The sequence below is a fragment of the Seriola lalandi genome, unplaced genomic scaffold (genome assembly GCF_002814215.2).
Source record: "Seriola lalandi dorsalis isolate HSWRI2012SDOR001 ecotype SW California unplaced genomic scaffold, Sedor1 jcf7180002050280, whole genome shotgun sequence".
Taxonomy (NCBI): Eukaryota; Metazoa; Chordata; class Actinopteri; order Carangiformes; family Carangidae; genus Seriola; species Seriola lalandi.
Genome location: NW_019520833.1, coordinates 213,609 through 227,962, shown reverse-complemented (window position 1 = coordinate 227,962; position 14,354 = coordinate 213,609). Strand labels below are relative to the sequence as shown.

The 14,354-nt window shown below is 42.2% G+C and overlaps 1 protein-coding gene across 3 annotated transcripts; it reads right to left on the bottom strand.

Moving 5' to 3' along the window:
- Positions 1–338: 338 nt before the first annotated feature.
- On the bottom strand, positions 339–13,389 carry phf20a (PHD finger protein 20, a). Of its 3 annotated transcripts, none has more exons than XM_023399010.2 (17): positions 13,241–13,389; positions 11,056–11,162; positions 10,019–10,190; positions 9,592–9,676; positions 9,196–9,272; positions 8,454–9,042; positions 8,264–8,314; positions 7,897–8,166; positions 7,432–7,626; positions 7,156–7,251; positions 6,394–6,549; positions 5,753–5,934; positions 5,537–5,636; positions 4,229–4,424; positions 3,714–4,152; positions 2,679–2,856; positions 339–1,711 (listed from the first exon to the last, which is right to left on the bottom strand). In XM_023399010.2, exons 2-17 carry the CDS (start codon positions 11,136–11,138, stop codon positions 1,569–1,571), a joined length of 3,012 nt encoding a protein of 1,003 aa, XP_023254778.1. In that variant the 5' UTR covers positions 11,139–11,162; positions 13,241–13,389; the 3' UTR covers positions 339–1,568. The 3 variants fall into 3 exon arrangements, with proteins under 3 accessions (XP_023254778.1, XP_023254779.1, XP_023254781.1); XM_023399011.2 differs by lacking the exon at positions 13,241–13,389 and adding an exon at positions 12,143–12,683; XM_023399013.2 differs by lacking the exon at positions 6,394–6,549 and having other exon boundaries at positions 13,241–13,279.
- Between the last annotated feature and the right edge of the window lie 965 nt (positions 13,390–14,354).

Sequence of the window (14,354 nt, the reverse complement as noted above, 5' to 3'; positions counted from 1 at the left end):
TGACGTTTTTGGCTCGTGAGCACCACCACTTTAGAGCTGGAGTTCAAAAGCCTTGCTCGGTGGCATCTCAGCAGGAGGGAATTTAGCACCGATTACCTCTGGTTCACTTGCTCACAAGCTTGCACCTTCAAACTCTAGAGTACTGCTGCCCTTAATTTCAATGTGATTGTGTAACAATTCGGCTGCAAAGAATGTTACATCAAAGTCTGAATGATGCAACCTTTGACTTCTCTGGCAGTTACTACCAGCTGGATAAACAGGATGAGAAGGAGCACTCTTCTTCAATTACCCAGCCTGTCAGAAACACAGTGAGAAAATAGCCAAGAATGTGTCCATAGTGATTAATAACAATGATAGTTTATTTATGTACCAGCAAATCTGTTTGCATTGTTTTGGACATTTTCCCTGCTTCTAAGCCAGACACTTACAGTACAGTAGCATACAATATCTGTATTTGGAGACTGTTTTCAATAAAGAAGAGCACATTTTTGAATAACATATTTACAAACAGCCAAAATGCTGTAAATAAACAGATGAAAATGAACAGAAAAAAAGAATTTTACATGTCTTCTAAGTAGTTTTGTCATTGACAAAGCACAAGATGCTAGGTTAAGTAGAGACAAGCCTACATTACAGTTTTCAGTGAATCATAGGTCAAGTGCTACAGCGACAACGATGCAAACTGAAGTAAGGTATACAGAAACATGACAAACACATAAAAATTAACTGATAAAACTGGTACACTGATGAGGACTGTTAGGAAAGAAGCATTACAGTTTAAGACAAAACGGAAATCACACTTGTTATCGTTTCTAAAGCTGAAAATAAGATGCCTTTGATTCCAGACAAAAATAACTTCACAGTGTAGTATAAAACAAACCCTTGAGTAGGTCAAAAACATAACAAATCATTTGTAGAGGCTGCTTGTACAGCGTCGTTACATACTGGATGTCTTCAAGTTACTACCTGTCCAAACGTAGAGCAAAGACTTTTAACACAGTATGGCATGACAGGTGACCAAACTTAACTTTGGGATATGGTTAATGTAAAGACAGTGACCATTTGAAAATGTGTTCAAAAAACTATTGCAAAGAGGTTCAGGAACGATTGCAATTTCGAATATAAAGCTTCTGCATGTAAAGCACTGTGTACTGAGAGAGACAGGGCAACTTTAAGCAGTAGCTCAGACAAAAAGGCATTCAGAAGGTTTAAAGTTGCATGGGAACCATAGAAGTGTAATGTGGTCCTAAGGATTTTCTCCTGCATTTACGAGGTTACTTTTTGTGTTTAATCCTGATTTATGATGCTAACTTTCCATACATGTTCATATAAATATTCATATGAGACACTGGCTGGCTGTAGCACCAGATTCCACCACACAAAACCCTTTAAAAAAGGGAGAAACAGCAGCAGAAATCAGGTCAGAGAGAATGTGCTGAACAATCCGAGCCTTGCACTTGCATTAATATCGTTATTTCTGCAGCCAGAAAGAGACTTGTGAGCTTCCTCCGCTGCATTGCTTCTGCATGCTGTGAGGTGCCTGAGGCTGCTGCTGTTCTCTGACGCCCTCATGTGGAGCTGAACAGGGCGATCTGCTGCACCTTGCCCAGCTGTGTCAGCAGCCGTTTCATGCGGTGTTTGAGTTGAGGCAGACGAGCCAGAGGTTCTGGAGGCTCCAGCTCTCCGGTGTAGTCCAGCCAGCTCTCCAGCACTGAGGATGAGGAGCAGAGGAAGAACCAGGGATGAGCACATGGTTACAAACGTGTTTCTTTCAATCCACAAAGACATTACACAATTCTCAAGCACAGTGTTTTGGTATGCTGGAACAGCCCAACCCAGGTATGATGCAATCATCACAGCCAGTTGTACATGACAATGACCTCTGGGCTGTTGCATAATTTCATGCATCATCAAAAGCAAATGTGTTTGCATTCAGCTCGACACCAAGTGACATTTAACTGTCTGTCTGAAACCTCAGTAAAGCCTTCTACACTTCACAGTATAGAGAGAGTAACTTTGAACTTTGCAGTAATGTTATATTGTCACCATAAACTAAGGCAGGAAACACATCAAAGTCAGACTAGGTGGACTTCTATTTTTCTATCTTTCACTATTAAGAATCTTCATTGGTAATAGGCTGGCAGGCTTCACATCTTCATTGGCATGTCTACACAGACCAATTATTAGCATTATCTACTAGCTGATCCTCCGTGACCTCATCCGGTCAAAAATTGCAGAACTGACTTTGTTGCACACAAACTTAATATATTGTTATTAACATGAAACACTTGGCTGCTGACATTAACTAACTTCATGGACTGATCGGCCTCTGATATAAGCAGGTGTCACTTTCACCTTTTTTTTTTTTGTTAAATTATATTTTTGGGCATTTTTGCCTTTATTTTTGATAGTACAGTGACAGATAGACAACAAAGTCAGGGAAAGACAGAGAGAGGGGATGACATACAGCAAAGGGACATGGGTCTGATTTGAACCCACGGCTGCTGCAGTTAGGACTAAGTCCATGTACACGCTCTACCAGGTGAGCCACCGAGGCCCCACACCTTCACCTTTTAAACTCAAATTTAATGATCCTTTGACAATAACTCTCAGTTATTCCCCACCCTGCTGAAGAGGCAACGTTAGTAACTAAGTCTCAAGTCCAGCACAGCTCTTACCGTCCAGCTCCCTCTCAATGAAGTCCATCCTGTGCGATACCTCGTCCTGGACTGCATCTATGTGATCCAGCAGGTTTATCTGCCACTGTTGTTGCCTGCTGTTGTCTGCGGCCTCTCCAGGATCTCTACCACCCTCATCCCTCATCTCAGCCTGGGACCACGAGCCACCCAACGAAGCCTAGAAACATTCAGGTGAAATCATCAAACAAGATTTTTATTACAACCATGTTTAGACCTCATTATATGAAACCCTCTGCCAAACCAATGCACAAAATTCATGAACAACCAAAAGGGATAATTATACCATGATTTTTGGTCAAACAAAGGTTGAACAACAACCTTGAATCACTTGAGTGACAGATGTAATTAGGGATGTCATGATAGCAGAAATTTGGCAATCTGTACCAATACCAACAGAACTCCACAATTTGCAATACCAAATTTGATACCACAGCTAAAAACAGAAAACAACAGAGGCTGCTGCAAACGCACACACCCATCACTACAACAGATACCAGCTGTTGCAGGTCAAACACTAACTAACATTTCAGGACATGAACATGTTGAGGACATTGATATAAAGTTAAAACTGAAACTCACTCACCCTGAATTCTATGTACAGATGTGGATGTCTGTCTTTGAGCTGATTAGTTAAGTTTGAGGTGCTTCCTCTTTTCATTTGGTGCTGTGTGGCACCGTCACAGTCTTTTGGCTGTCTACAACTTGTCCCTGATGATCTGTGTCAGATACAAAATATCTCCATACACCAGTCATTTTGTTTTTTTTCTACTACGTCGTAGTGGACATGTTACTGCACCCACACTTGCTGCTGGCATTCAATGTGTTTGTAGTTTTTGTTTGTTGTCGTATCTTCGAGTTTGATGATCGAGTATTTTCTCTATCATAACTTATGTGATCTACATATTCACACATTCATACAGTGGAGTGTGAGTGGTTACGCTCATTTCACCACTTTATAGTAACAACTCGGGCTGCACTTCAAACATCCTTGTCTGCTGTGAAATAAATCCCAACCTTGTTACTGGCGCCTGTTGATTTGGGCTTGTCTGTCTCCAGCAGGCTCCCGTAGCGCTGCTCCCGCTCCAGGAGTTCCTCAGTGCTTCTCATGCTGTCCTCCAGCTCTGAGCCCTGTCGGGTCTCTACCACCAGCCTCTGCTCCACCGCTGGGTAATATGCCCGCGGTTTCTGGTAGCAGTGTTCACTGGTAATGTATGAGTCTTGGAAGGATGGGAAGGGGGAGGAGCAGGATGAAGAGGAGGTGGCAGCTGTAGCAGCCCGGCTCAGCTTCTCTAAAGCGTTGGACATTAAAATCTCTCCTCGACTCATGTCCTCATCGGGAGTCACAGGAGACGGAGCTGCGTCACTGCCCCGACATGAGTCGGAGCCAGTCCGTGACCTCTCCAAATGCTTCCATGGCTGCCGCCACAACTGCAGGTCAGGGTGAGTGTTGCTCCTGAGGGGCAAAAGGAAAGTTTAGACCACAACTTAACTATCCCTTCATACAGTTCTTCTGTACTCACTGTACTCACTGTAAGACGTTCATCTTGAGCTGCAGCCCATTGAGGATCTCTACCACGTGGTGCACGTCCCCCAGCAGCTGGTGGGTGGTGGTGATCTTCTTGGCATTTTGGTGAGAGTAGTTTTCTTCCAGGAAGGAAAGGCCATACATGTGACCATTACTCAGCCACTCGCGATCATACCAGTAGCGCAGACTCTGCCTCTGACCTGGGAATGATAAAGGGAAGTGCAATAAAATGTTATCATATGCAAAAGAAATGCTTTAGAATAGACTTTGAGTTGTAACAATAAGTAAAGCCATTGTTGGGTAATCAAGAGTCTCTCTTTAAGAACTAGGCTATGTCTGGTTCCTGTTATAGTTGGTTAGTTAGAGTGTCACTGTTAGAGGCTTAAGGAAATTATAGACTGCTTTGCTTAAAGCATTGAGAGTCCAAACGCAAACAGCTCATACACCACGCTGCACAGCAGAGGATACAGATGTGCAGCAGGTTTTGCTTGGTGCACAGTCCACCAAATACTTAATTGTAGAAGTCTCAGTTTTACAGGTGATGTCTTTCCCTCACTATGATCATACGTACCAGCTCTCTTCTCCACCATGGCAAAGTATGAGCACACTGCCACTTAAAACAGTCTTTTATGTCACTCTTTATTACCACGTTTACTGTGGACACACTTGTTAAGCCCCTAAAAGCCTGTATCATTTAGCATTATGATCCAACGAATGCATAGGCCAGGGGAGAATAATTACAGCCTGCTATTTTTAGTTTCCATTTAAAAATCAATAAGACAAAAGACAGTCTGCAGCACAAACATTCTGTAGTTTCACTTTTTTAATGACGAACTCAAATTAATATGCTTTAGGGTTTATTTGAAGCATAATCAATGGCCAATGCCAGTTCACTTTCAGTAACTGGAAGCACATTCTTTGCTGTACTGGCCACATTCACATCCAGTTTACTGTAACCTGAAGTTAACATTGTTCTCTTAGCAGGAAACAAGACAATGTTTTGATGCATGGGAACATAAAATTAAAGCAAAAATCTATGTAAACCATCCAACTCCTTCAAAAAATATTGGTGCCTTATTGGAATTTCTTTTTTTATTTATTTTTTTTTAAGTGAATGCTAGAATCATAATGTAAAAAAGCATAATTTTCTCCTAAAAATATACTTTCCCATAGAAATAATCACTGTGCACTTAATAATACAAATTGTCATCTGTCCACTGTCTCAAAAAAGAAGGGCACACAGTCCTCTACCAGATTAACCAAACATGAGCAGCAAAAAAATGTTGGATTAAAGGGGTTGTTTTTCCCTCACCTGGTGGGTCTCTGCAGATGTAGCAGGTGTATCTGTCTGGAACATTTTCTTCCAGCAGCCCCATGCAGGTGCCATGCTGCCAACACAAACAATCTTCACACTGAGGGAAGGATAACATATAATGTTTTACATTTGTACAGCCCTAAGATTAAAAAACAAGCTTGCAATGTCAAAATAGACAAACTATAAGCAGTGAGAAACAAACAATGGGCTCACCTGAATCATGAAGTCATTCTCTTCCTCCACCTCACAGATACATCGCACTATCTCCTGGTCATTAGTGTCCACAGCACCAGAGTCCACACTCAGGGGGGGTGTGGTGACATCCAAATCCACCCCATAGTCATCGTCACTCCACCCACAGCTGTCAGTGGACCAGTCACTGATGCTATCCTCATCTACAGTAATAGGGACAAAAAGAACTATTGGTTTTTCATGAGAATCACACAACTTGTCGGGATTTAACTTCTCCTTCTCTCTTGATTGAGTTAAGTTTGAATTAAATTTTAGCTCAGATAAAAATGTGTTGCACTATGCAAGTTTTAATGAATATTTGTGGATTATGATGAGGCAAGGCGTAGCAGCAAAACACAGCTCAGGATTCAATCAACCAAGCGTTACAAAAACATGATCTTATCTGTGACAGCAGCCAGTTTTATGCTGCAGTCTTATCCTGTTATATACAATAACATTTGGACACAGATAATAAGTGTGATGCAGATCAAACTAAAACAACCGCATGATGGATTGAATCCAAAGGAAATAGAAGAATGGAGGGGAGAGGAGGCCATGTACAGTCACACAGACACACAAACTAATATGCGCACACACATACACACAGTCATAGATATACCCACCATCCACATGTATCTGTTCTGAGTAGCTGTATCCGGGCCTGCTGGGGTAGGCCTCAGGCTTGTGATTGTGTGAGGGGGGGGATTTGAGTGGGACATTCAATTTGGACTGAAGACCCAATACTGAGATGTCAATATTCTCCTCACTACCTGTGTAGTCTGTTAATACAGGGAGGGGGGGAAGCAGACGTAGAACAAAAATGTCAACTTTGAAAATGCTAAACAAACGCCCATCAGGAGGTGACAAAACGTGGCACAACAAACATTATGGACACATGATAGACTCAAAAACAGTCTGGGAGACTCAATTTGAGAAACTCCATATGGCCCACATTTCAGGCCTTTGAACTGTGTGACATAACCAATCAGTGTAAGGTAGCCTATACATATATGTGTCTATGCCCAACACACTAGTGTTTAAGGAATAAGAGAAAACAGTGTTTAAATTGTGTTTGGATTAGTCACTATCCATGCCACAATAAAACCTGGCTTTTCATCTCCAGTACTGTCACATTAAAGTGTAAAAACTATGATTAACAGAGGTAGAAGAAATGAGTTGGAGCTTTTTGTTTGGCAAAATGGAGTGACAGAGGCCAGCGACAGAGGTAACACTTCTCCCACACACAGGGGCTCAGCCACCAAACCAAGAGGAGTGAATGGAGTACTTCATGCTTTGCAGATTAGCCATTTCCACAATGTCACAGTGAATGCACATGCAGAGCAGCAGAGATGTGAGGAGGCCCGATGCCAGCGACCCCTTCTTACCAGACTTGGCCTTCTTTTTCTTCTTCTTCTTCTTTAGTTTAATGCGGAGGAAGTCCTTCTGTTTCGGTTTCTCTTTCAGTTTGTCTTTTACTGACCCTGGGGACCGTTAAGTGGCAGAAGTTAAGCCCCGTGTGAACATTTAACACGAGAGGTTACTATTCTATCAGCAGATATGTACTGAAAGAAGGGAAACTAACAAGAGGTAAGTCTCTATGTAACACACAATGCAGTCTTTTTCACCTAATAAACGACACCTTCTGACAGCATCATACTGACCAATGTCAAAGCCACTCTTGTCTGAGTCCTTGTCCTGCTGCTGGCATCCGTTCCTGTCCAGCTGGTTCTCCTTGCTCTTCTCTCTCAGCAGTGCCCTCTGCTGATGGCCCTGGGTGTTGACTGCAGGTGGGGCTGATGTGCGTCTGCCTGCTGTCTTCACCTCACCACGGGGAGCTATGGCACCTCCAACAGACTCTGAGCAAAGTCAAAGGGAAGGGCAATTATAAGCTTAAAGCCCTAATGTTTATGCAAGGCTGGAGGTGCAGTATACTTACTATTCAGCCTTGTTTTAAAGGTGTATGATAAGTAATCACATCATGTCATAATTCACCATTTCTGATTTTACAATTGTATGACAGACATTTTGGTTTGAGAATAGCAGAAATAGCAGATGACCCAGTTTACTATAAAACTCTTCCTCTGTGACTTCAATTGGGACAAAAGTATAATTGCAGAGGAACTCACGCATAGAGGCAGAGATGGTGCGCCTTCTCTTCGCACCATCCAAACCGGTGGCTGTAGCCTGTTTCTCAGAGGCCCTGGTCTGGACGCTTCTGGTGGGGCTGCGCTCCTCCTCGGGAGGCTGCTCCTCGCCGTGGTAATATTTCATGTGATAGTGCAGCAGCTTAGCCTTACGGAATGACTTTGTGCAGCCAGGAGCGCTGCACTTAAATGGGTTGTGGTCGAGGTTGATGGATAGGACGGGAGGAGGTTGGTTTTTGATAACACGGTACACTAAAATAGAGAACAACAAAAGTGAGATGTGTGAAGGAAGTATATCGAAGAATGCAAGTGATGACTCTTTGTTTACCAAGTGTTGGGGTGTACTCACATGGTTCTCTGCTGAATCTGTTGGGGTTGTGGAAACCTTGCTTCCTTACCGCTATCAAAAAAACCCACTGATTTATTCACTTGAAAATACACCCTGATGTTATGTAATATTTACTGCATTCAGTTACTTATTTTACAATCGGTCGGATCCAGTGAAAACATTTCTGCTAATTTACGTCATTAACACTTACGTTTCACAGGTTGAGGGGGTGGCACATCTGCTGCAGGCTGAGAGCTTTCCGATTGGACGTTTGCCTTCTGCTCCATGTCATCACTGGATTCTGTGGTTGTCATAGTGACGGACACCTGCTCTGTCTGTGCTGACGGCTGAGTGGGTAACTCTGTGTATGGCTTGGGTGACTCTGTATATGGCTTTGTTCCACTCTCTTCCGTTTCCACCTGTTCCTCCTTCACCTCTCCGTTTACATGACAACTGTCATCATTTTGTTTGTCATCTTCCTCAAGCTTTACTCCATTTGTGAGTCCTGTCCCCTTTTCTGCATCCCTGGACTTGTTCTGATCTGTTTGCTCTGATATTTCCTCTTCTTGTTTGATAGTGGGCGCAGCTTCCAGCTCACCATTTGTTTTCTTGTTCTTCTCGTTCACCATCCCCTCTTCCAACTCCTCATCCTCACTGTTGCTGTCCTCCTGGTCAGAAGTGCTTCGTCTGGCGCGCTTGTTTTTGGGACCTCCGTTTTCCCGAGTCCTCCTGTCTCTGCGGTTTGGGAGCCCCCTAACCATGTTCCTTTCCGAGGACCTAGACTTTCCACCACCACCTCTCTATTTGTGAGCAGGACAAAGAGTTAGTTTAAGAAACAAGAGTTGAAAATGATGCTCAAGGTGATGATTGACAGAACACAAACAATAAACAAAGAGTGTGTCACATATGTATACAAGATTAATTATCGATCTATGTTTACCAATTAAATTTACCTCTTTAATAAATGGCTTCACGTGTATCCCCTTCACTGTCTGGATGACGCCATCATAGAACTTCACAGTGTAGGATGCTGAGAGGGATAAAGGAGAACAAGCTGTTGCAAACCATGCTTTATATACAGTCCATCCAACTGCTAGTCAGGTAGCTGCTTACAGACTAGGTCTGAAGTAGCTGTGCCTCAATTGCTCTTTCTGTTCTTAGTGTGAGATATTCTCCTATGATAACTTCAGTAATTGTTAATTAGACAGATCTATATTCACAGTTTCTTTTCCCAGTTAAAGAGAAAGCCATTTTGCTATCATTGAATGCTATACAATACTAGTTTCTTTTTTGAAAACATTTTAAGGTAGTCCTACTAAAAACTAAAAACAGAGATTATTAATACCCACCATCTTTATTGACCGAAATGACCTTAGCGGGATAGAAACGGCAGTCTGACCAGCTGGCTAGGACCTTGTCATTCACATGAAAACCCTGGAAGAAGGACAAAGACATTCAATCTAGGACATACTGTGGGCATCTTGTAAAAACATCATGGGAGTTGGCGCTGTTTAATACCAACAAAGTCATCTTTATTAAAATGACACAATACTCAAATTTAACTTGCAAGTAGCAGATACACATTTAGCTTATGCAATTAAACCCCAGTTTTTTTTTTTTCAAAGAAATACAGATAAAGAGCCCCTCTACTATATGTATAAATACACTGTGGAACAAAGGCTAGAAGTACACAAGATAACCTAGAAGCGGTGAAGAACTTCCAATTTGTCTACGCACCACAGGGCAAACAAAGCATGAGCAATGTTCTTAGCTTACAGGTATTGGAGCGTCGTCTGGCAGGCCCTGTCGCCTCAGCTGGACCCTCTCCACGGGTCTCAGGTAGGGACTTGTCCAGTCAAACCACTCGTCGTAGCGGTGGCTCCACTGACGGTAATGGATTAGTACTTTTTCATCTTCGTAGTCAATCTTCTCTATATTGGCAGCATACCTAGTGGACAAAAGAAATTCAATGATCAGGATTGGGATGCAATTAGGGTTGAGATTGATTGATAGAAGGGTAGTTCTACATGTTTAAGTTACTTATCCTTAATCTCATACACATAATGAGGGTGGGAAGTCAATAGAAATGAACAGGTTTTGTAAAACATAAAGAAACACAATGAGGTTACACCCAAAGTTACAACCTCCAAAACAATCTCTTATTCTGACTCCTTGGGTGTTGACCTCATTTGCCTTTGTGCGAGTAGCTGTCTAGGAGAACCAATATCAACTGTATTTCTGTGTCCATAAAAAGGAGTGAGGTCATGTAATGTGTAATGCAATTAATAACTGATACTGTAGAGTAATTAGTATAAGAATGTATTAACTTCCGGGGGGCACCGATTTATATGTAGGTTTTACTAGTCCACTAAAAAAGGCTGATCACATTGTTGTGCTCGAAGCCAAGGTCACATGTGGGTTTAATTAAAAAATAAACATCTTTGCTTGTGTAACAATGATCATTCTCATTTGTATTTTAGTATATTATACCCTTAAAATAATTTACAATATGATTTAAAAATCCTTTTTCAGTCCTTCATTATTAATCCAGGTCGATGGCTGGTTTGCTGGCTACTTGAGCACACGCACAAACACACGCACACACACACACACTACCAGCTGTTGTTTACTGATAGAAGAGCAATGATGCAATAAAAGATCTGAGTGGCTTACTGCACCCTTTTCTTAATCTTTTAATCTTTGAAGACACACAGAACAGCTAACCCAGAGCACAGAAAGGAAAGCATGAGAATTTAAGTGAGAGAGTGGGAAGTGAACATGGATGGAGAGGAATGAGCGAGGCCATGACTCACCAGTTTTTGAGGCTGTCTCTGGCCTCAAGCTGAGCTCCCACCTCAAATGTTATCCCTCTTCTGTTAGGGGGCGTCTTACTCATACTGCCCACATCAAGGCTCCCTTCCTGTACACACACACACACACACACACACACACACACACACACACACACACACACACACACACACACACAAACCAAGGAACACCAATCAAAACTATACCCATATGACCTTGGATACACTACTAATAAACACGGTGTGTCTTGCAAAGAACACAACACACTTGACTATCGAGGGCAAGGACAGACAATCTTGCAGTCCACTCTGTCTCTCCCAGGTCATTACTAACAATTGTTTTGACAGAGGAAGGTGGAAAAAGACAGCTTTGCACCTGAGTATCAATTTTGGTGTTAAATAGTCAAGTAAGCCACTCCCACTGTATGCCAACAGAACAATAATGCAGTCCAGGCAGGGAAAAGATATTACAAGTGTAGACACACACAAACTACAGTTTACACATGTTTAAAGATGGTACAACACAGTGTACAGCAAGGGAAAACTGACATTTTAAGGTGAGCCATGCCCTTCACATAAATGGTGGTGAAATGTGTAACTAATACCAGATGTTCAGTGATCTGGGAACGAACTCACACTTTGCTCATGGGAGTAAATAAATAAAAATAAGCATTATCTAATTTCAGTGCTCTTCAATTCCCTATCAAGAAGGCCCAAAGAGAGAAGGTACAACAGTGACTAAGCTAACATAGCATAGCTTTCACTATGCTAAGGTGGGTGGTAAGCACCCACCAGTACAGTAAGGAGGCAGTTATGCACCAAGATAACTTGACTGATTTAACAGCACATCCATCTTTCATTGGGATCTTGTCTATGTATCACATCAAATACAGGCCGTAGTCGACGGGAGGTGTTCAGCCCTTCGTCCATAATAAAAGGCTTGGCTTTTTGTTTTAACAGAAAATACAATGCCCCCCACCCCCCGCGACAGAGCCTCTTTTGACAGACATACAAATCACAACGGACGGACTGATGTCGGCACCCTTTATTAAAGGCTAAAAGATTTACATTATATATCACAACGCCTTACTTTTTTTCCAGGTCGACTCGGTTCACCATAGTGGAGTTATTGGCTCTCAGTGAAACCCACAAACCGGATATCTTCACACTACTCGGCCCACGTGTTTTCTGGTCAGCCGATTTCACGAATAGACACAATAGGAGACAATGGTAAAGACACCTTTGGGTTCATCCGTCTTTTGCATTAAGATGCCGAGCGCGACATCCAAGACCGAACAACATCCTATTCAGTAAAATACGACATTAAACGTGAAATTTGGTATTTTAACGGCCTGCAGAGAGCCAGACAGACGACGGCGACACAGACAGGGCACACACCGAGTTGATGGCACTATCCGCAGTCAGGAAACGGATAGTAATCGACCGTTTAAACGTGAGGCTACAAGACACATTTTGTAACGATTCGTTTAATTGTAGGTCGATATTTTACTGTAATAAATGGAGAAAACGGTACCCCACATTGTTATAATTTGTTTCAAGCACTCAGTCGCTACTGTTCACATATATCAGTGATTTATCACAGAAAACACGACGACAACATGTTGCCTCACGTTGATCCGGGTAATCTATTGTTGACCACTTCTACCGCTACTGACACTTTATTGTCCGGTGTTTTATAACCAGTGGGCGTAGCGCGAGAGAAACGGCTATCCACGTCACTGACTTGGGCGAGTACGACTGGTCGAAAAAACTCACTGGGGAGGAATACTCGCATCCGATTGGCCATGCGGCTGTCACTCACCGAGCTCGTCTGGGCCTCGCGCTAGGCCTACTTTTTCATACTTTTCCTGTTGAGAACGAGCAGCGTGGAAATGTAAAGCATTAAACTTCCCCAACTGAAAAACCACGGAGCCATTTAAAAGCCCCGAGTGAAAAATCCCACGGCGACCAAGAAACATACCGGTAACTGCACAAACAGAACAGCGAAATGTACAAACATAACATTTTATTACCTACTTCGTCACGTTTGTTTTGAACTCAAAAAGCCGACATGCGGCATCGCACCCTCTACGCTGTTGATGCATCCACCAAACGGGCCACATTCACGATTTCATTGGGGGTTATAAACTCTGAAATGCGAGGGGAGGATACGAATTGTGCTTCTTACCTGTTCTCCGATCACTCTTTGTCCGGTTGGGTGTAAAATGTGCAGTGTAATCCCTTTACAGTGCAGGCACCGCCGCCTCCGCCTGTCTGCTCCAGATCACGCAGTTGAATTTCTCCCAGTTGCATTCACCACCGGCGCGGGCTGTGTGGCGCTACGATGCGCATGCGCGTACAACGGACCCGAACCGTCATGTATTCCGATAAGCCCCTTTATCTCCTGAAAAATGCCAAAATGTGTTATTTTTAAATATTATCTTTAAGTATTTTTCATAGACTGTTAAACAGCTCAAAGTTGTGAAACAAAGCACTTCTAAATCCATTATAAATTGACTTCAATTAAGAAGTTAAGGCAGAGGCAATACAAACCTTTTGTGAGCATATACATTAATCAAATGGAGGCCACCATCAGAACATACCACTTTTCCATATGAATACATTTGGATCAAGCAAGTGAGAGGCCCTGAACAAGTTATAAGTCATTGCTCACACCTTTGTACAGATGACTGGGCATATAGCACCACCCATAGTCCATCCAAAGCATGTTGTTTACAGGATGTAGTAGAAGGCAACTAAGACCAACTCAATTGAACAGTTGTGGATTTCAGGCTGGTAAAAATGCCTTAATGTGATGAATTTATATGTTACAGTTCCACACTGATGCACATACCTTGATTTGCAGAAAACGTTCCCTATATGTGTACTGTCTGTCCCTGAAGAAATAAGGTTAGGCCTACTCAGTGAAGTCACAAAATAATGTATTTCCTATAAAGCATTGTATCTTGTAATATCTTGAAATGGATATTACATTTGGTTGTATAATAAATAATGCATTTACAGTATAAATCCTCTCAAACATAGACATGTTTCTTTACATGAATTTCCCCTAGTGGATAAATAAAGTATCTATCTATCTATCTATCTATCTATCTATCTATCTATCTATCTATCTAGGACATTGATTTTGGGGATCCTGTGAAAGTCCTTTAAACACTATGAAGACTTTTTGTTATATAATCTCTATTCTACTCATAGACAGTATAATGTAAATAACTGTTTACCGTCATGCTTCTGGAAGCAGAAGTTTATTTGTTCTCTGGATTTTACACCAATGTTTT